Genomic DNA, 23,495 nt, shown 5'->3' with positions numbered 1-23,495 from the left:
AGAGTAAAAAAACATTAAAAGTATACAAACATAATCAATAGATGAAACGAAAGTAATTTTAACTTTGTTTTTTCCCAGTTCTTCTCCAGCAGCAGTTCAGCTTAGGTCTTGTTGGCCCTGATCTTACTTTCAATGCCATTGAAAAGCTTTAAAATCTGTATTTGTTAGAATTACAAAGTCAGTAAATCAGAAGTGTTGGTATTAACTTGAGACCTTATTCTGTCAGTATTTATGCAGGTCCTAATTAATTCATGTATTTATATTGGGAGATGTTATGGATGTATTTTCAGTCTAGGTGTATGCATGACTGTTTTCAAGACCCCCAACTCAAACTAAGAAAACAATATTTAATTTTTCCCCCAAAGTATTTATTTGCTTCTGAATCTGAAAAGTGTAGCCAATCTCTCTGTACGTAATAAACAAATCAGCCTCTGTCTGATACATGTACATGTTTCACTGCCAGATACAGATTTGATGCCTTTGCTTGTAGCTCTTTCGCTGTCTGTGTAAGAATCATGGAATCACAGACTGGTTTGTGTTGGAAGGGACATTAAAAAACATCCAGTTCCAACCCCCTGCATGGGCAGGAGCACCTCCCAGTAGACCAGGTTGCTCCAAGCCCCATCCAGCCTGGCCTTGAACACTTCCAGGGATGGGGCAGCCACAGCTTCACTGGGCAACCTGGGCCGGGGTCTCACCACCCTCACACTAAAGGATTTCTTCCTAACGTCCAACCTGAATCTCCCCTCTTCCAGTTTTGATCCATTACCCCGTGTAAATGTAGCCCTTGTAAAAAGCCCCTCCCCAACTTTCCTGGAGCCCCTTCAGATACTAGAAGGCCGCTATGAAGTGTCCCTGGAGCCTTCTCTTCCCAAAGCTGAACAAACCCAACTTTCTCAGACTTCTTTGTACAGTAACTGAGAGATAGGAAAGATTAGAGGTTTTGTGGGTGCAACTCAGGTATTTCCCCATACACCACTGTCATGGAGCTCCTAAAGTGTGGCCCAATATCTGTAACTGGAGAATAATATTGTTCTGAACTCAGTTTCCAAAAACTTTACTGCATTAAATGAGAAGATGCTTAGAGAAACTATAAGCAAGTAATAGCATCTTATTAGTTTAAGACGTTTTTTCTTGCTTGTCTAATCAAAAATGAGATGCAATTGGCAAGCAGGCAGTTCATAATCTAGTTTGATAGCTATTTCCAGTTTGAAATAGCAGATAATATATACATGTAATAATGTAAATTAAGGACTAAACTATAGCCAGCTCTGCAGCCTCAAAGTTGTTGAAAGAAGTTTTCACACCCACTGGGCAGTTCCCATGGAAATACAGTTGGTCAAGAATGAGTACCTCATTGTCACCAAAATGAGCAAAATTTTCCATCTCCTCCCCACGACCTGATGCTTTTGAATCTGCTGCTGCTGGAATGAACAAATGGTGTCATGACTGTTGGCATCTTTCCAGTGGCATAGTGAAAAAAATTACCTCCTGTGGGGCTTCAGGCCTGAACATTATTGTTGTCAATCTTCACTGATTGATCTAAAGGACTTGAAAATTTAAGTAGGAGGTGAAAAAATCCCATACAGAGAGAATATGGGAAAATATGGAAGAACTAGTCATTCTTTGACACTTGAGCTCTGCTTTGACCTGTATCTATTTGTTCCTCTTGTACATCCATTTCAAGCAAAGTATGGTCATAAATCCAATAGAATTTTATTAGTAAAGTCATGAATAACTAAAACATCTCTCAGATGTGAACATTCATATTTCTAGTGAGAAGTGTTTCTTATTGTAGCACATTTTGCAGGATCTGGTGCTGAAGACACTATAAACTGCCTGTTAAATACTTTAACAACCATTTCCATGATACTAGGGGGAGTTCTGATTTGGCAAGTGAACAATCTCTTAAAATATTTCGCTTCTGTATCTCCCTTGTAGATCTCTGTGCCCAAGATGACAAATTTAGAGGGTCTGCTTCTGACTTGACTAGCAGAAACAATACAGCACAAATCACTGCCCTCTTTTTCTGTGTGCTTCCCTATTCATTGGTCAAGTAAAAAAAGTTTGGAAAACAACTATAGCCCAAATAAATGTAAATTACAATATATATTGCAAGAAGACAAATGAGGTTCTCCTCCCCCTCTATTCTGCCTTGGTGAGGCCACATCTGGAATATTGTTTCCAGTTCTGGGCCCCTCAGTTCCAGAAGGACAGGGAACTGCTTGAAAGAGTCCAGGGCAGAGCCACAAAGATGATGAAGGGAGTGGAACATCTCCCTGATGAAGAAAGGCCGAGGGAGCTGGGTCTCTTGAGCTTGGAGAAGAGGAAACTGAGGGGCGACCTCATCAACGTTTACAAATATGTTTAGGGCGAGTGTCAGGAGGATGGAGCCAGGCTTTGTTCAGTGATGTCCAGTGATAGAACAAGGGGCAATGGGTGCAAACTGGAGCATAGGAGGTTCTAAACCTAGAAATATATGTCTGGATACAACCACATAATAAGGGATTTTTTTGGAAAACATTCTCATGTCATTCCTTCTTGTTCACGTGCTGCAGAAATCTCATTTGAGCACTCAGGAAAGAGTCAGAGTACTCCAACTAGGGCCTCACTCTGCAGTTGCACAGTATCTTCTCTCAAGTCTTTTTTTATATAGTGTAATAATTCTAGATTGACATTTGCCATTTTATACAATAGCATTGAATTATTAGACATATTGCAAAAATCCATTTGAGTTCTCATTCTGGTTTAATAACACACCACAGGTAATTCTTCCTTTAGCTGCTTTCCCTTCTAAGAATGTCATGCGTGGCCATGTAAAAAATCCCACCGAGGTCAAGCTGCATCATATCTCCTGCTTCTCCCAACCCACCAGTTTGCTGCCCTATCAAGTAAAATATTGTAATAACTTGATGCAACCTATTTTGACAAATCTGTGGCCTGCCCAACATCTGCTCATTATTTACAAGATTATTAAATATTAATTGCTTTACAACATGTTTCATTTTCTTTCTGGGTACAGAAATTAGGCTCAATGTGCTGTAATTCTTCCCTCTTTTCTCCTCTACCTTTATGTAGAGATGTGCTTTTTCTGTTTTTAAATCCCTGGAACTTTCACTGTTACAGTTTTTCTTGAGTTTTCAAAGATGATTCAGGAGTTGCTCTGATTATTTATCTTTCAGTAAGCTAAAACTACTCAAATACATGAGTTTACTCAACTCTTTTAGTCTTTCCCCAAGCTTTGGATTTTACTTTTTAAAAATGAAAAGCATTGGTTTTAAAAATAGTTTACTTTATTTTTCCTCTCAAGGTCTAAACTTGTCTTCAAGTACTTCTTGAAAGGGTAAGCCATAAGTAAGTTTGTAGTTTAACCCAAAATGAAATTAATAGTGATCTAGAAGCACAAAGGAAAACTTTTTTTAAAAAAAAATAGTTTAGTTATTGACACCTTTCTCGAAAGTATCAGAAAGCAAATGCATTATTCTGACACTACCAGTGTTTTCTTGAGACTCCTTCATAAATATAATGACCTTATGAGCTTGGGTGCTAAGACAGTTGGAAGTTACTTATTCCCATATCTTACTTCAAAACTTTTGTAGCTGGGTAAAATCTGCATAAGTCATCACACAACTTCCATCTGCTTACATGAACAAACATATATGTATCTATTTCTATACAGAGGCAGAATAGACAACATTTGAATAGATGTGTTCCTTTAAAGGGTTTCCCTTTAATATCCAGTCAGGAATAAATGACAGGACAGTTGAGCTCATGGTTGCTGCTAATTGCTCTTCAAAATGTAAACTAGTCTTGAATATTTTTTTTCTTGTGTTTTTACTTTGAATCAGACAGTAAATAAGATGCATACAACAGATTTTTTTTTTTTTTTTAAGAGTAAAATATATTTAAGGGCACTCAGTGAAGTAGAAAGCATGGTTTCCTGACACAGTGCAAGTTGCCTTCCTGTGAAGGATTGTCACTGCTCTTGATCAAAACGACACTGGAAATCCCCCTTTGTATTCATCAGCTCAGATCAGCCCTCCCCAAAAGTGTATTAGAAATAGGGTCTAGGGAAAAAATTATAAAGAAAGATAATATTGCAACAAAAAAGGCAGCTGAGTTAGAAATCAAGATAATGAAGCCGTTTGTATATGATTTAGATACCTAGATGCTAGAAGAAGGCAAAAAATAAAAATATGAATATAGTGAAAAGAAGGCTTTCTTTAAGTCTTATCCTTGAGACAAGTTCCTTAAATTTGTAAGAATTAGTCCCAGTGGATTTTGTATCAATGTTTCTAATGAAACATTGATTCTATTCATCCTGTACTGTTTGAAAGCAGAGTTGTCCAAGAATTATGTTAAAATATTGAAGAAGAGGAGTAATTAAGTACAGGAGTATAAGTGCATTATAGTCAGTGGGACCTGGTGTTCATGTTCCTGTTTGTAGGATTTGGGTTTAAGTTGTTAGATGTCTGATTCAGGGAACATTTCTACATATGCAGAAAGTGATTATACCTTCAAAGGAATCCTGTATAAAATTTGAAGATAAGCCTCTGGTAACTTTAAGGAATGCCTTCAAACTATTTACATAAGTAAACAGTTTCTTTCAGATATGTTTTCAAAAAGCTCATACCACAGTTTATAATACTGTTAGCTAAAATCTATGGCTGTTTTTCCTTTCATATACATGAAGATAGTGAGGTAACAGGATGTTAATTTACGTGCTTTCACAAAAGTAATCTGCTAGATTTTGCATTTTATCCCTTATATGTTTCTTATTATTCGTTATGAGCTAGACTGTAGTTAGTTATTTAAACTAGTAGGCATAATGGCTACATTTTGCTTTGATCGTTTGGTATAAATACATGCTGTGTTCATTCCAATTTGCAAAGGTTTTAAATGTCCTTTCCTGTCAGCTCAGATAGCTTGCAGGCTTAAAAAAGTTAGTAAGTCACACTTCTTTTAAAAGGAATTTGACGTTCGTTGTTGTGCAATTGGAGGAGAGAATATGAAGATCAATATTTTCATGCTGTCAGAAAATTTGCTGGAGCTCTGCATGTGAACAGCCAGTACAGACTCACCCCGTGAGCCTTCCTGAGTCTTGAAATTGTAACAAGAATATGTACCACATCTACTGGAAAGTATTTCTGCCCAAAGGCAGGGAGAAAATGTTCCGTAAAGAAGGTGTCTAATCTTACTGCTTTTATTTTATTTTTAAATCTAGTTATGCCACGTTTTGCTGAACAAGTTGAGGTTGCCATTGAAGCTTTGAGTGCGAATGTCCCACAGCCCTTTGAAGAGAATGAGTTCATAGATGCCTCCCGTTTGGTTTATGATGGAGTTCGGGACATCAGGAAAGCTGTTCTCATGATAAGGGTATGTAAGGCACCTGGGGAATAAAAGCTGGGACTTACAAGAATGTATCACATGGGATGAGAGGAACATAAAAGGCCCTTGGAATCAACTTTGTTCCATAATAAGCCAGGAAAGCTTGATGTTGAAACAAGCGTGAAACAAAAGGAGGTGCAGCAAAATAAGAATTTGGAAGTAAATAGATGAGGGTATTTTAGGAGGTGAACCACAATTGATTTGCTAATCACCTAGGAGAAGACTTGATCACAACTGCCAACAAACTTCTTGTAGCAGTGTTAATTTGCAAAGATCTTCAGAGTTTGTGTCGATTATTGTGGGTTTTTTTTCCTCATGCACTGCCTAGGATATGAGGTAAGTCTGGTTAAAATCTAAATTAATAAAGAAATTGCTGCTCCAGTGAGCTCTGCAGGGATGGTTTAGAGTGTTTACTGAGGTAAAGAATGTGTCTCTCAGTGCTGACTAACCAGTAGATTTTGTTTGCTTAAGCATCTCTAAACAAACAAATAAATTACAACCACAGAACAACAAAATTATTGTGAGAGAGATGTGTGTCTTGCTTTTCAGGGTAGTCTAGAGTCAAAGATTTAAAAAAACGACCAAACAACAACACAAAAAAAACCCGAAACAAAAGCAAACCCCAACAAACCGAACCTGTCTTGGATGTTTCTTCAGCAATTGTAACTCTTATTTGAAACACAAACTGCCTGGAATCTGCCCCAGTGAAAGCCACATACAAATAGAGCTACACAGAGAAAACACGTGAACAAATAACCGTGCTAAAACAACAACCCATCCCTTTGAGCAAACAGGTGACATACACTTGTGGTTATGGGTATATTGTGGCTCTGATGAAAGACTTCAGGCAGTTGGAGCACACTGGAATAGCTTCATTTCAGTCATCTGTCATTATATATTAACATATACAGTGTAAGATTTTGACAAGCTTAATTTTATAGCTGCAGAACAAAAATGCCATGCCCGTACCCAGTGCTAGTCTCAGGTAGCCTGAATTACTGTCATGACTGATGATGGGAGAAATCCTGTCCTGTTTCTGGGTGTTCAGCATCAGGGTATTTGGAACTCTTCTGGACTGGGATGGAAATGAAAGATCTGCACAGTAAAGGATTTAATTTTTTCCTTTGATTATCCAGTTCTTTAGTCTGTAACAGCCGTTTCCAAACTTCTGTTAGGATAAGAACCACTTCTGTGGACATGTTAATCTTTTCTAGTATCTCATGAGACATTTTCAGTGGCCTCATGAGACACAATCATCAGGTGGTGTCTGCTGTAGACCCACGCTTCCCCATCCCCTCTGCAGAGGAATTCCAGCACCTCCCTGTACAACAGAGTTGTCCAAGAGAAGTTGCCATGAGACTGTCCACTCTGAGTGAGATGTTTCTACTAAGCACAAAGCACCATTTTAAATTCTGGAGGCACTTTCCTTTATTTCATTGCTGTCTTCCTGTTATGTTTCCTAGTTTGGAAAGCTGATCAGCATGCAGGCTTCGCGGTCACCTCAGAAATAGCCCAGGTTACTTCTGCAATTGTATCACTACCACTTTCCTCTTCTTGTGTGATATGAGTTAATGAATTCTGCTTATCCAGATTAGGAAGATGTATTTTGCATTCAGAAAATTGACTTATTTAGGGAGCTAAATGTAGTGCTCCTTACCCAGACAGATTCCTAAAGGACATAAATGGACTTATTATACTTGTGAGTTGACTGGGAAAATCCACATATACACAATTGCAGAGACCAGAGTTTGCTGAATCAGAACCTTATTTTCTGCAGAAAACAAAATTAGTTTGAGATGTTCTTTAGCATTCCCATCTGGACATCTCACATTGAAATGCAATGTATAATTAAGGGGTGAGCATTAAGCTGTAAAAGACAGTCTTTACAATACTTTTATCTAATAATAAATTAAATCTCATGCAGCTCTTTAATTCAGGCTGTAAAGCTTCTTGCAGAATTAGAAAAAGAAAAGAAACCTTGCAAACTTTTTAGAGCATCTGACACAAACAATTTCCAGGCAGTAATTGTTCATGAGCATGCCATGAAAGACTGAATTTATCTGAGACGACTCCCTCATTCCATGGAGGAAATAAAGCCACTTTTAAAATTAATTTCTGTTAGTATTATTACTTTTAGCAAGCTGAAGGAAAGGGGGATAATCTCTGTTCTTCTTTTCCCTTGAAAAGGGGGAGATTTTATTGTCCCTTTGGAAGATAAAGGAGACTCATTTTTTGCATTGGGGACTATAATTATGATCTATATGGAAGAAAAAATCTTTCACAACTTAAGAAGTCATGTAAATAAATGTCTTAGTATAATCATAGAACCTAAAAATAAGATAGAAAATAATAACTTAGTTCCAACCTTTTTTATATTACTGCATAGGGATCAAATTCACTTTGTTTTTTTCAGAGCTACTTATGAAATGTTCTCAGTTATTAGACAGAAACTCAACAGTTAAGAGGAATCATACTGTCACTTTTTCTCTTTCTGATGTATCTCCCAGGCCAGTCTGCTCTTTTCACACGTGGTCTTTGCTATTGTCCACCTTGCTGTTTAATTGCATCTTGGTTAGCATCAGTGTTCCATGTGTTGGGATCAGGAGTGCACTTTTGGAACTGTGGTGGCTTACGCCCAGCTGGCAACAGAGCACCATGTGGCTTCGCACTTCAAGAAAATGGTGGGATGCAGAAAATCTAACAAACAGCTCATGGGATGACACAAGGACAGGGAGGGTTCACTCACCAGTTAAGATAAGGTCACAGGCAAAACAGACTCAGCTTGGGGAAAAAATCAATTTAATTTGTCACTGATCAAATCAGAGCAGGACAATGAGAAATAAATCCAGAACTTAAAAATGTCATATCCTCCACCCCTTCCTTCTTCTAGGGCCCAAATTAATTTAAACTGACAGAGGGTAGATTTAGGTTAGACATTAGGAAGGAGTTCTCCATGGAGGGTGGTGAGACACTGGCACAGGTACCCAGGAAAGCTGTTCCTGGAATTGTTCAAGCCCAGGCTGGATGGGGCTTGGAGCAACCTGGTCTGGTGGGAGGTGTCCCTACCCATGCAGGGGGTTGGAACTGGGTGATCTTTGAGGCTCCTTCCAACCCCAACTATTCTGTGATTGTAAGTTGATTTTACTGTAAAACATCTAGTAGCTGAAGACCTGCTGTGAGAGAAATCCTCTGTCTTTGCTACTCAGACGTTGCTTGCCGCACCTGAGTCACTCAGGCTGCAACTGCCTTTGTACAAAAACAAGTGTAGAAAACAGTGTGAAGCTGAATAGAAAAGCATGTTCTGAAGGCTTGCTTTTTTTTTTTTTTGCCTTTTTTTTTTTTTGCCTTTTTTTTTTTTTTTAAATCCTTAGCTTGTAGAGTTAGAGGGTATTTTCATGGTAAAAAATGCAGGAATATATTTTGAGCCTTCCTTTCCCCTCCATACAAGGTGAGATTGACTTGGTTACTCTGCTGAAGTTCTTGTAACTGCATCTAACAATTTTTAAGTGCATACAACACTATAGCATAGTGGGGTTTCTGACTTCATCAAGCATATTTGAATTGGTGAAGTGTTAAACAAATAGCATTTATACATCTGTATATATTTTCCATTTGACGACTTATATGTGCATAATTCACCTTTTTATACTGCAGTTAAAAAGGATGAAGTGAAATTATATTGATGAAAGATATTTTGTTCACAGCAAGATCTTCAGACTAGCAGCCAGAGAGAGATATTAAAAAAAAAAAAACAAACACAAATGTTTCAAATGACTGGAAGTTGAAAGTCAATAAATTAATATTAAACATAAAGCATACTTCTTAAAAGAGAAAGTATATATTTACTGGGTGATTTATCTGGGGTTGTGAAAGAGTCTTCTTCACTGGGAGAATTAATGTGAATTAGCTGAACGAAGAGAAGATGCTCTATGTGTAGTAGAGATACTATATTTAGTCCTGGGAAGTGTTATGACCTGTGCTACAAAGCAGATGGACTAAAAATTATAAAAAATAGTCTGTTTTTTTGATAAAATCACTGACTCCATAAAATCTATTTGTTTTAAAATTACTCTAGCTCTTCCTGCCACTGGTGATTGTCTGAGTTTTGTTTGGAAGCTGTCTCCAATCTGAAATCCAGGTTTCTTACGTCTGTGTGACCATAGGTTCAGGTGTCTGCAGGGCTGATTCAGTCCTTCTGTCTTCCAACTCAGATAAATTTAATTCCAGGCTTTGTTGTCTTGGAAACAAGGTTTTAAATATCAAGGTCCTGTTAGTTGTGCACAAAATCTAGAGTTGTTATGTTTAGAAGGCCCTGCTGGGAGTAAAAATCTGTAAGTCATGGTGCTTCGATATAATATTTTGGTTTTTTCTCCTCTGTGTCTAAACAAATAGGAGAGCATTTTATAGATGGGTTCATCTTCAAGAGATCAACCTAAACAAAGCAACATTGCACAAGTGAAAAGCATGCAGTGTGTTTGAACTGGCAGCAGATGGATAACAGCTCACTGCTGTTCTTCATCTTATTGAAAAATGCAGTTATTTTTCAAAGAAAATGAGGGTGTTAAATTCTCCACACTTGAAAAACCTTAAGAGAGGGAATCTGAAAGTTAGTTTTGCATTAGATCTCACTTGTACAGAGAGGAAGTGCAGGTTTTTTAATGGTTGCATTAACTTGTCCTTTTGGTTTGCACTACATTTTCTCCACGTTCAGCATCTGTAATCTATTAAATTTCAGTCTTGTAAAGACCATAAACTTCAAGATTATGAATGTCAGGCAGTAACAGCTGTATGTTTCTTTCTGAATGTTTCTTTTAGAATAAATCCCTGAAACACAGCATTTTCAGAATATTTTAGGTCTTTTTAAGAGGCATTCTCATGTCCTTACTGGTTACAGTGTTGAGATTTAATATTTTGAATATTACACTCTTACTTTACTGCAACTCCTGACTATGAAAGCCTGGGAAAGGGCTGCATATTATCTTTTATAGTCTTAGATATAAAAAGTGGCAACAGAAGTAAGAAGATTATACTTGGGTGGGGAAGGGGTGCTGTTTTTATAATGACCAGTGCGACTGGCTGGTTGAATGGACTTGGAGGATGAATAGGGAAGAGCCAGGGGTTGAAACTCTCCATCCTGCTCCTGTTACTCACAGTAAACCCTATGCAGATAAAAAGCTGAGCCCTATGACAGGAAATACTCTCTTTTGCTCAGGCTGTTGTGTGATTCTCTTAGTAGCTGGTTTCCTCATGACAGATTTTAAAGTATCCTGCCCTCAGGCAGCTGAGTAGAGTGGAGTGATTAAAGGCAATTGGAAAGCAAAAGCCATTGGCCATGATAATGATGTGTACCAATCTTTTTCTTTTTTCCAGTGGCAATGATTATAAATTCATTTTTTCACCTAAACTTCACCTCCTGTCTATCCTGTTCCATACACTGTTTGTACAGGCATCTCTTTAGAGTTGCCTGAGTTTCCTTACCATACTGTCATACTTTGTTATTGCTTCTTCCACTGCTCAGCATCAAAACATGTATCCTCTTTCAGCCCAATGAAGATGTCTGAGTTTTACTCCCCCCATCATGTGCACTTCACCACGAAACCAGCAAAGCAGCTGATTTCCCGTTACAAGCATGTTGGAAACCAGGCTGTAGTATAAATGTCACTAAAAGGCTTCTCTACATTCTGTTAGAGGGTTTGGACCAGTTCTTAGTGACTGAGCATCTTCAAGAGAGAGCTGTAGTGACAACTGGCAATGATTAGCACCTCTGCTACCAAACTTGACATTGTCTCCAAGCATGAAATGCCAGCATGGATGATTTCTTCTGTAATGGTTGGCCCTCTAGGTTGACATAGAGGCATATGGGTATCCAGGAAGGTGAGGATTTCCCTGCACAGTTACTATGATCCTTTCTCTATTACCACCATCATGTATTGTACCTACAGAAGGTACTTGTGGCCAGATCATTGTGCTAGATGCTGTTCAAGCACAAAATTGAATATAGTCTTCCTCCTAAAGTCTATATCTGGTTTTGCACCATTTATATTAAGTAAAATACTAAAGAGTGAGTTAAAGTAGACTGCATATAACATAAGGAAAATTTTTGCTTCTAATTTTTTGGTAGAAGGTGAAAAAAAAACAAATGAACAGATCGATCAGTTATCTTTTTTTCTCCCTCCTTCCAAAATTTTAAACAACCTGAAGCCAGCATATACATAACTAGGTTTAATCAGTCTGCCCACAGACCCTCACACATTTGTAGCACCAGCAATGGAGATAACGTGGTTTCAGTTTAGGGGATGAGGCAAATTCCAAAGCTGTGTATCTGAAAAGAACCATGTGAAGTAACAAGATAAAGCAGTTTACATTTGTTTCAAACTGTTTGACGTAATTTACATTTTCTTTCAAGGGGAAATTTCTTACTTTCTTTGATAATTTTTTCTTCTAGGATGTTAGTTACTCATGCCAGGTATTTACTTTTTGCCTTTGAAGATTATGTGGAGATTCCAGTAATGGAATTGTATTAGTGTCCATTTATATATGAAATAACATTACTTTGAAATACTGCATTCCACTTGTTTGTGTGTCCAAAGGACATGTGTTCCTGGAACTGCATTCATCATGTTAACAGAGTGAAGAAGAATTACAGCAAGGTAATGATAAATGCCATTTGTAGAGAAAAATAGAATGGAAACAACTTAATTTTTAAGACAATTCAATTTTCACTTGACTGCTTGGGCCGACAAGTTAATTCAGAAGGGAAGAGAAACAGCATTTCCTGGGTGGGTAGTCAATGAAATAAAGAGCTTACTGTACATAGGACTTTGTATCCTTTATAAGCTGGTCATCTCCACTCTCTTGCTTTCTCCCCCTGTCTCTCTCTCTAGACCCCTGAAGAACTAGAAGATGACTCAGACTTTGAGCAGGAAGATTATGACGTTCGCAGCCGAACAAGTGTCCAGACTGAAGATGACCAGCTTATTGCTGGCCAGAGTGCAAGGGTGAGTGCAAAAGCCCTGTACTGCATTGTCTGTAAAGCTGCAAATGGAAAGCTGTGCCTTGGAGAGCCAAGGCAGTGATTTCAGATCTTCAGGGTCCTTTAGGAAAGGACAGGGGGTAAAGGGATAAGGTAACCCAGGTGTTGAAAGGTGGTTTTTTTATGTCTCACCTATTTGAAAAGCACTGACTTTATTGAATCTTCCTGAGGCTTATGGGATGCCTTGTATCAACCATGTGCTGTGGGAGAAGGCCTTGCAGGTTTGGAATGTGATGAAATTGTGGGAGTAGTCAGCAAATTATTAAAAAAGAAGAAAGAATCCCATCAGGGCACCATGTGCTGTATCTAGAGAAATCTTACATTAGTCATCTTTCCCAGTGTGCAAACGTGTCAAGAAGATCTGCTTAAACTACTGAGTAGTCCCTATAATTTAATTGTAATTGAAGACATTTGTTACTGAGTCAGTGTAATTTTACCAAGGTAATTACATCATGATGAACTCCAGTCACTGTGATTTGTGACCTTGGCTGGTGCATGGGGATTGCAAATTAAACTGATGAGTGCTTCAGGGGTCACAGGTGCTGGAGAAGTGAAGTTTGTTAACATTCAAGATTATGCCACCCTCTGATGAATGTTTACCTTTTACTAAATAGGCTGCTAGGCTCAGTTTATTAACAAAAATATCATCAGAATATAATTTGGGGGGCAAACAACATCAGGAAAATATGTTTGACTGCAAAGAGAGTTTAAAAAAAAAAAAAAAAAAGCTTAAACATTTTCCATCAGAGAACCCGTAGGAACTGGGGATTCCCTGAATTACTTTCATGGTTGTTTTGCACAGGTTTGCAGGTTTCTTCTGGTGAGTGCTAAAAGTGAGGTAATGGACCAAATTAAAAACATCCTTCACACACACACACTCAAAGGCTGTAGCAAAAGCTGGTAAATGGAGCAGTGACTTCTTACCTTGAGTTCTGGAAGAGGATTTGTAGGGCTGAGAACCTAAAGACCAAAAGGCAACAAAGCTTTGAAAGATCAATTCAGAGGACCATGAACAAGGAGTTTTTAGCTGCTGTAGGAAGACCCACAGTTTGTTAGGGCTTGACACAAACAATTTACAACCTGAAAGGAAAAAATACAACAATGAAAACCTTTATGAAACTTACTCAGAGGTATTAGAGGAGTGCAAGACAGGTACAGTGGAATGGGCTGTGGTTTCTTTTTTTATCTTAACTTCATTTTCTTGAATATTGAATACATGGTAAATATTGATGGTAGATATTGATGGTAAATAAACAATATCATGTGTCAGAAAAGTTAGTTTTCTGTCAATGCATCCCAAATACAAACAATTTTGTCCTTGTTTATCAGGGATATACCGTATATGTCATTATCATCCAGATGAAGACCAGGTAGGTTGTAGATCCCACCTCAGAGAGCTAGGTGACCAGCAGAATGATGCAGGGGTAGCTTACCCTGAGCACTATATCAGAACTATGTTCTGGATGCAGATGACTGTCTTTTGGGGATTTTTAAAGACCATAAAGTCCTTTTCGATATATTCAAAAAGATGACTACCAAAGTAAGTCTCAGATACACAAATCTTGAGGTACAAGACAGTTATTCAACAGTCTTATTATTTTTTTTTGTTAGATCTAGGATTGGGTAGCAAATTATCCTTTTTTGAGCTGAAAACCAAATGAAGACTGCAGTAGTATTTTTACCAAGAACCTAGTTCATCTAGGGACTTGGGAGTCTTAAATTCTGTTACATTTATTGCGGTTATTATTACTGCTGCACTTAAAACCTTCTGTTTTGATCAGCTACACACTGTGTAAACATAATATATTATAAAGACAGTCCTATTCCAGAATAATGTAAAATGCAATCTGTCACAAGAAGCAACAAACAATGAAAACCTAAAATGAAAACCTGCTAAGCAGAAGCTGCCCAGTCCGCAGCCCTGTGACTAGTTGAAATGAGTCTGCTAAGCAAACTAGTATCTGATTTGAACCTTTTCTGTAGAAAAGCTAGATTATTTTTTTTTTGTGGAATTTAATGGCTTCTTTTCAATGCTTATTCCTTAAAGCTATTAATACTTCAGTAGAAAGACTCGTATTGGTCTTCAGTAGAAATAAAAATTGAATATACAAGCTGCATTGGCTATAGGATATAAATTTGAAAATGCATCAACAGCTGGAATAGAAATGTTAAAAACCTGTGTAGAAGTTTAAAGGGAGTGCAGGTGAAGCTGCTCACAGAGAGAAACCCATGCAAGACATTGGTTGGCTTTCCAAATTTTACTGTTCCTATCATGTACTCTTAATTTCCATTAATTCATCTGTTCTTAGTGTTTTATATGTATTTTATGTATTTATTTATTAGCTTGACTTACCCTACATTTTCCTTTGGAAAGGCTATTATGCTACCATTTGAAACTGCTGAGTTACATTGATAAGGCCTAATTAAAACCCATGCGTTGAATTCTAATTTGATTAACTTGCAAATTTCTAATTTTCTGATCTACTGTTTATAACCTTTTTAATTTCTGTTTTGGAAAAGGTCAATTAGGAATTTTTAAAAGCCAAGAGCACTTTAAGAATATGGAGAGAGAGACTTCAGCTGATTGAAAGTGACATAAACAAGAAAAAAATGTAATGACACTTAAATATGTGTCACACCCCATTAAATGCATAGTGTGGTCTTCAGAACCCCTAAAGCCAATCAGTAGCTCAACTTGGAAATCATTCGTGGAAGTGTCCATTTGATCTTTAGAAGTATTTATGAAAATTTTGTAGGGGTTTCTTTTTTTGTTGTTTTTTGGGGGGCAGGGAACTCTCTGCTTTGTTGATAATGTCAAGGCAGATTAGTATCAACCTGGGTAGTGCCTCTTTGCAGATCTTCCAAGAGACAATTACACCACTAAATATAATTGAAAGGTACATTCATTGCAAATGAATCACTTCAAATGTATTAGCTTGCATGTCATTGCTTATTTTAGTGTTGGGTTAAGCAGAAAACTTTATTTCTGACACAGAATGGGACCAGAGGAAATACTGGAAATTCAATCTGCCTTTTTCCATAAATGTCATTCATTTTTTCTCCCTAAAAAGTTAGGATTGAACAGAAATTTCATTTTATTTTCCTGTATTGAATGGTGAATAATCTGTATATCATAGAATATCATGGCATCACACATATATATATATTTTTATTTTTTTTTTAATTATTGAAGGTATAAGAAGAGTTTGGTTTTGCCTGTCCTAACAGAATCCTACTGGATTTTGCTTGGCATCTTCAATTGGAAACATTCAAGATCAGATCTGACCAGGCTCTGAGCAACCTGGTCTAGTCAAAAAGGTCCCTGTGCACTGCGGGGGGCGGGGGCTGGAATAGATGATCTTTAAAAGTCTCTTTCAACCCCCATTCTATTATTCTTTGAACTCCTTTAGACAGTAGAAGTTGGGCACACTGTATGGACTACTGGAAATGTATCGTTTCTAGCTTCCTTTTTCATGCCCAGCTTCTCCCATTTTTTCTGCAGGCTATCATGGCTCAGCTTCCTCAGGAGGAGAAGGCTAAGATTGCTGAGCAGGTAGAGATATTCCACCAAGAAAAGAGCAAACTAGATGCAGAGGTGGCCAAATGGGATGACAGTGGTAATGACATCATTGTGTTGGCAAAGCAGATGTGCATGATCATGATGGAAATGACAGACTTCACTAGGTAAGGACAAAATAACCTCAGCTGAGGACTTTTTGTTTGTCTTAGAGAAAAGCAGGCTGAGGGGGAGTCTCATCAGTGCTGATCAATATCTACAGGGGGTGTCAGGAGGATGGGGCCAGACTCTTCCCAGTGGTGTCCTGGGACAGGACAAGGGGCAATGGGCACAAACTGGAGCACAGGAGGTTGAACCTGAATATGAGAAAATCCTTCTTTACTCTGTGGGTAGTAGAGCCCTGGGACAGGCTGCCCAGGGAGGTTGTGGAGTCTCCCCCATCCCTGGAGACATTCCAAACCTGCCTGGACATGTTCCTGTGGGATCTGCTCTAGGGGATCCTGCTCTAGCAGGGGGCTGGACTAGATGATCTCCAGAGGTCCCTTCCAAACCCCACCACTCTGTGGTTCTGTGATTCTGAGTGTGACTTCTTCAGACATCCCACATCTCTCCTTTTTGTTACAATTCATAGCCTATTCAGATGATGCTCTGTGTTTTGGGGGATGCAAAGCCAGGTAACAAACACCAGATGTAGCAGGATGGGTTTTGCTGGTCTCTACATGTGCTCCAGATATTTCTCCATATGGGATTAATCACGTGAAGTTTTTATCCTATTTGCAAATGCATTTTATTTGCAGATCATCTTGAAATTCAGAGGGAAACGTAGTCTGTAACCTTACAGACACTCAACTGACATTTTGTTTAGTACCATCTAAATGCATGTGCCTCTCTGAACTTTCAACATTTTGTTAGAATTTGTGTCCATCAAAAATAATGGCAAAACTACTTATATGATTCTGAACACTGAACTTCTTTCCAAAAAAAATCCAAATGAAATTAAACTGTCCTGATCTAATACTTTATTGGAGCCTGTCAGTAATGATTTTTTTTTTTTTTGCTTTAATTTAATTTTTCTATTGATGTCTTGTTCTTTCCTAATTGCAGAGCATCAAAAAGGCATTTATTAATGATATCATGGAAACAGAATTATTTTGTTTAAATATAGTTACATTATTAATCATACCAGGGAGAACATTTTTGCAAGATTCTTTGAATTACAGATCACCATAATAAATTAAAGGTTTTTCAGAGTTTATTTTTAATGGGAGGCAAAAAGTTTAAATGGTATTTATCAAAATATGATTAGACAAAACTGGAAAAGAATCATCATGTTTTTCTTGACAATTAACACACAACTTCCATTTATTCATCTCATTCATGTGCTAGAAGAGATTTCTTCATCTCAAGCTTTGTTTCTGGAGCCTTCAAGCCATTTTGGAGGAGACAGTCTCTGCATTGACAATATAGGGTTTACACATACCAGATGGATGGATGGATGGATGGGGGGTGTATGTAAATGTCATTAATTTGCAAATAACTTGAGTATTTCCACTTGCATAGTTAGTTAATTGATAATAGGCAACAGCAAACATTATCTATTTTAAATGTACTTATGCACATAGAAAGTTTGCTTACTTTAATAGATTACTGCTATGCTTCTTTCCAAGTAATTATTCTCTCAGGTTCTTTTTCTCTCTATTTGTCTGTTTGCAACTATTGTCTTTTTAGTAGACTCACCACTCCTGTATATCAAATGACAGTGTAGAACCTCCTGTGAAGAGTGATATTTTAAAGGAATGTTATTTGCTTTTCTGTTTATATTGTCTTTGGGTCTCTGATCCTTCTGCCCAAAAACAGAGTGAGAAAATGTCCTAACAGTGCCATCGTTTCATGGAAGGAAGAAATAAGGGTCTAAAGCAGCACCAAGAATATGAACACTTTCTGCAAGGTGCCAGGCAACCTTTGATACGTTGAACATCAAATAGAAAGTTTTGCAATTACAATTTCTACCATCAAAGTAACAGAACTAATCTGGGAATGAGAGAAAACTGGTCACATTTGAAGTAAATAAAAAAAAATCAATATCAAAGTACTCACCTCTGTTTGCATCAGATTTAATAAAAATCTCTTTAATAAATTCCATTAAAACAGAACAAAGCCTTTCACAGCTTTTGCTTCACTGTAACCTCAGCAGTGTTAAAATAGAATAATTATTCAAATGTGTGGAGTTTGTGCCAGTCTGATCTGCTGATGTAAATAATGTAAAAGGATATGAGGTCACTAGGAAGGATTTCTGCTACAGTTTAAGTTCAACAGAAGAGGCATAGTTGTATTTCAATACCTGTTTAAGGTGGAAATGAAAGTATGGAAAGAAGATAAAAATGGAAACATGTTTCAGTACATTATTCTTGGCATTATAGATGAAAAAAAATGCAAAAAAATTATATTGCACTAAGAAAAAAAATGTTTAGTTTGATCATATTATGACTTTCCATCACTCTTGTCTGACACACTCTTTTGCCACGTATTATTAAAAAAAAGAAAATAAAAGAACAGCTCATTTCCAGCTGAACCATTCTCAGGAGCAGGAGTAAATCTATTATGGTTTGAAGCAGACTCAGAAAAGTCTGCACTCACTTTTTTAAATGTGTCTGTATACACTTCGGTAACTTTAATGACTAAAATCAGAGTTTTATGCATCATCTTAAAAATAGTGAAAGATCAGTCTTTAAGCTAGTTATACATGTTTTAAGTGTAACATAAGGATTATGTTTCCAGTATCATAGTTTTCTGACAAAAATCTACTAAAAAATATTTTCTAAAATACAACATTCTTGCACTAGGCATGAGAGGCTTAACATTTAGCACTGGCTTGAGAATAACATAATTTTGAGATAGTTGTGTATTCCAGCAAGAATGTTGGCTTAATGAGCATTTTAAAGTGCATATACTATTAAGGGTTTGAAGGCACCATCAGACTAAATTGATAAGGCATTTTGTAAGGGAGAGGAACTATAACAGATGACTTTCTTAAGCTCTACCATGAAGTAGTGAAAAGGTGAAGTTGTAAGTCATTAAGAAGTCATTCATGTTACTATTTTAAAATCAAGCACTAAACAAGGTCACTAAAACTGTTGCCTTTCATGATTTCTTCGGCTTGTGCATAATTGTCTTGTATTTCACAGAGGTAAAGGCCCCCTGAAGAACACATCAGATGTCATTAATGCAGCCAAGAAGATTGCAGAGGCAGGTTCACGGATGGACAAATTGGCACGGGCCGTAGCTGATCAGGTAACAACAAAAATGAGCAGAAATATAATTTAACTCTGTCAGTGAGTTGTTTTTTTTTCAGGAAAGGGTTCTCTTTACTTGACAGAAAGTTATCTGTAGAAGATCACTGCCTGGATACTTATCTACCCACTGAATATAAGTTGTTTCTTCTATACCAAATCAAGTTGGGTTTTGCAGTTTGGGAAAGTCATAAATTATTCTCTCTGAGCCTCAGAAATGCCTGAATTGTTGCTCCACAGCCTCACTTCTGGACCCAGATGATTATACTGGAATGAGACTGATATATTTGCTACCATGAAAGCAGTAGAGACTTGGATGCTCTGCTACCCTTGCCATATGCCTTGGAATCCTTACATTCTTCTCAGCTTAATCTTTCAGCAATTTCACTTGATTTTGCACTTTTTGTTTTTTTAAGATTCCTTGAGTCCCTTTCTTCTGCTTTACATCAGTACATTGTACTTGAACCTTCCGGCCCCTGTACCATGTTCTAGGGTCCGTGTCCTCAGTCACATTACCAAATTCATGTCACAACCAGACAGATGGACTTGCCATATTCAGAACCTTTATTTCAGATTGGATCGTCTATCCAGCTGGAAAGCAAGAGGAAGCTTCATATTAAAAATCAAGAGCCAAATTTCAAATCCAGTTTGCAAGTAGCTCATTTTAAATTCAGGCATATTAAAATTGACTAGTTTTTCCCTTATAAACTTCCTATAGTTTCTTACCTTTCATTTTTATGGAATCATAGAGTCATAGAATGTTTGGGTTGGAAGGGACCTTCAAGATCATCCAGTTCCAACGCCCTGCATGGGCAGGGACACGTCCCATTAGATAAGGTTGCTCCAAGCCCCATCCAACCTGCCCTTCAACACTGCCAGGGATGGGGCAGCCACAGCTTCTTTGGGCAACCTGGGCCAGCATCTGACCACACTCACAGGAAATAATTTCTTCCTAAGATCTCATTTAAATCTCCCCACTTTCAGTTTGAAACCATTCTTCCCCCCCAGTCCTATCCCTCCATGCTCTTGTCCAAAGTCCCTCCCCATCTTTCCTGGAGCTCCTTCAGCCACTGGAAGGTGCTCTAAGGTCTCCCTGGAGCCTTCTCTTCTCCAGGCTGAACACTCCAACTCTCTCAGCCTGTTTCCAGAGCAGAGCTGCTCCAGCCCCCTGATCATCTTCGTGGTCTTCTCTGGACTCACTCCAACAACTCCATGTCCTTCTTATGTTGGGAACTCTCAGAACTGGACCCAGCACTGCAGGGGGTGGGGTAGGGAGGTTGGGGGGTGTCTCACCAGAGCCAAGGGAGAGAATTATTCTGCTGGAACTTTTGCTTGAAGTGGGAACTGACAACTTCCTTGCCTCCTTGCCTTTTCTTTTTCTTCAAAATAAGTGTTTCTTCTTCAAGTAAGCAAGTTGTAATCGTGTGTAACACATCCTACCAGGGAATATGAACCAGAGTGGCAAGAAACCTGAAGCTGCCCATTTTCCTATAACCTCAGAAATCTGGGAACTAGGTTTTCTTCATTTGCAGCAAGCATTTTTTCCTGTAGTTAACCCATTCCAGTCCTTCAAAGGCAGCATCTGTTAATTTTAGCATGAGACAGAAATCCATCTGTCAGCTGATGAAATTCCTAGTCTATAATATTTGCAGAGGTGGAGTGCACTGGCCTGAGGCACATTTTACATTTAAGAAGACAGTAAAATCATAGTGAGAATGAAGTGTTTGTTTTGATGCTTGCACTTTAATGATGTTTTACAGAACTTTGGAGACACTCATGCAATATAAACTTCTTACGAACAGTTGCATTTTTAATTACTGTTCCAGTGAGAGAGATCTTACATTTTCATTCACTTCAAAGTACTTGTATTTAAAGCCTTGTCAGCTCTCTAGAAGTAGTGCTTTAAAGTTCATTTCCTTCAGTTCGTAGACTTCAAGAGTAGGGTAAATATTTCTGTGTGAAATTGTCACCAGTAGGGAGGTCTCTTAGGGATTCATGCCTGAAAGCTGTGGCTACTGTCTGAGAAAGGGATGCCCTGCAGCTGCAAGTATAGAGCAGATTAAACCTACCAGCTACACTGAACCTCCAGCTTTGTTTAATGTTAGTTTTAAAGGGAGAGAAAAAAGCAAAGTGACTGCTTTTAGGGTTATAGACAGTATATGCAACTACTTAACCATAAAGACATTCCCTGGCAGATTTAGCTGTTGGGGCTAGAGCAGTCCTCTCCAGTCAGAGGTTTTGATGTTGTTGATTTATGTGTACTTAATTCTATCCAGTTTTGTTCAAGTGCTCCGGCAATATTTTACAAAAATTGAGCATAAACTTTGTGAGATGCTAAAAAGACGTATCTGGAATCTTTTTTTCCCTAAGCTGTACGTTCAGAGAACTTTGTCAGTCAGACTTTGTTGTGTAGTCCCAAAGAGTATTTATTGGAGACATGCTGTTAGCAATGGACCCTATTAGCAGGTTTTCATCAGAGTGAGTTACTGAGGTCTGTTCTCTTGAGGCAAGACTTTGAATATTAACTATGAGAATGTTGTTTATTGTGCTGTTGATGATGTGGGGGATGGTGCATTTTCTATTAAGAGTCCCAAAGGCTATGAATAAATTGTGCTTGGGTCTTTTTCTAGTTCTATTGATTATAAAACCTTTACTGAGTCTACCGCGTTTGACCTAACATAATTTGTACCAAAGCACATGGGAGATGCACTGCATCCAGATTGGTACAGGGCTGTAGATAGTGTTCCTTCTGGTATGGAGAGATATCCCTTAGGCATGCAGAGGGACTAGCTTATCCCATTGTGTTCTGGAGAAGGGCTGCAGTACTGATGTCATCTCCTGAGACACTGGGTATTGCGTCACACATCAGGGGAAATTTCCTTCTGGCATGGATTAAAGTATTTGTGCATTAACAGAAGCTTGCCAAAAAGGGGACAAATTTTTTAGCAGGACCTGTTGTGACAGGACAAGGGCTCATGATTTTAAACTAAAAGGGGGTAGCTGTAGACCAGATTTAAGGAAGAAATTTTTTTACAGAAGCCCTGGCCCAGGCTACCCAGAGAGGTGGTAGATGCTCCATCCCTGGAAATATTAAAGGTCAGGTTGGATGGGGCTCTGAGCAACCTGATCTAGTTGGAGATGTCCCTGCTCACTGCAGGAGGGCTTGGACTAGATGAGCATTAAAAGTCCATTCCAGCCCCAACTATTCTATGATTCTATTCTGTGATTCTGAATCTGTCAATACCAAAGCCAAGCTATCTCACCTCTGCCTCTCAAGACCTTAGTGTGTCAGTAAGGGCCTGGCTTCTGCCAAGCCTGAAGCACAGCTGTGGCCTCTGAAGGTCTGCACAAATGCTGGGGAAGCTGGCAAGACAGTCAAGAGTTGGCATTAGAGTGGATGTAATGAGTCAGAACTTGGATTATCTGGACTTTAACTCGTCCATGTTACAGAATCACATAATAATTCAGTTTGAAAAAGACCTTTAAGATCTTCAAGTCCAACCATAACCTAACTCTACCTATCATTAACCCAACTCTACCGAGTCCAGTGCTTAAACCATGTTCCTAAAGCACCACATCTATGTGTCTTTTCAACACCTCCAGGGATGATGATTCAACCACCTCCCTGGGCAGCCTGTTCCAGTGTTTAATTACCCTTTCAGTGAAGGAGTTTCTTCTAATATCTCGTCTAAACCTCCCGTGGTGCAACTTCAGTCCATTTCCTCTTGTCCTGTCGCTTGTTACCTGGGAGAAGAATCTTGTATCTTGACCTGGACACCCAGCAAAGATTCTTCTGTTCTGTACCAACTGATAATCATAAGTGAACTGCCCCCAGGAACACAGCAATCATATAATTTTCATTGTCTTTCATGAGTGGCTGACAGGGGAGGTTCTTTATACAAGAAGGTCTAGCGCACCTTCAGGTTACAATTCACATGCCTTGAGTTGCGTGAAAGGTAGAGTTTGAATTTTCACATTTCGTCAAGTATCCCACGTACAGATTAAATTAAATGGGTCCACCTCTGATCATGTACATGCAGCTACATCTAATCAAACATTTCTTTTGTCTGTAGTGCCCCGACTCAGCCTGCAAGCAGGATCTGCTGGCCTACCTGCAGCGCATTGCCCTCTACTGCCACCAGCTCAATATCTGCAGCAAAGTGAAGGCAGAAGTTCAGAACCTGGGAGGAGAACTTATTGTATCAGGGGTAAGCTGGTATTTGTATTTAGCTGTTTATGTTTCCCATGTAGCACTTGAAAGGGAGCA

General features: G+C 38.4%; 1 protein-coding gene across 3 annotated transcripts in view; it reads left to right on the top strand.

Annotated features, from left to right (window-relative positions):
• The window catches only part of CTNNA2 (catenin alpha 2), a 512,527-nt gene that overhangs the window by 457,004 nt on the left and 32,028 nt on the right, over positions 1–23,495 (top strand). For all 3 annotated transcript variants that reach the window (XM_051617316.1, XM_051617315.1, XM_051617318.1), the window contains 5 exons: positions 5,225–5,376; positions 12,273–12,386; positions 15,924–16,105; positions 19,124–19,229; positions 23,302–23,436. In XM_051617316.1, the coding sequence (XP_051473276.1) occupies positions 5,225–5,376; positions 12,273–12,386; positions 15,924–16,105; positions 19,124–19,229; positions 23,302–23,436 (689 nt within the window). The remainder of the gene's footprint in view (positions 1–5,224; positions 5,377–12,272; positions 12,387–15,923; positions 16,106–19,123; positions 19,230–23,301; positions 23,437–23,495) is intronic.

The sequence above is a fragment of the Apus apus genome, chromosome 4 (genome assembly GCF_020740795.1).
Source record: "Apus apus isolate bApuApu2 chromosome 4, bApuApu2.pri.cur, whole genome shotgun sequence".
In the NCBI taxonomy this organism is placed as follows: Eukaryota; Metazoa; Chordata; class Aves; order Apodiformes; family Apodidae; genus Apus; species Apus apus.
The sequence above is the reverse complement of the archived record's forward strand: the minus strand, read 5'-3'. Positions and strand labels throughout refer to the sequence as shown.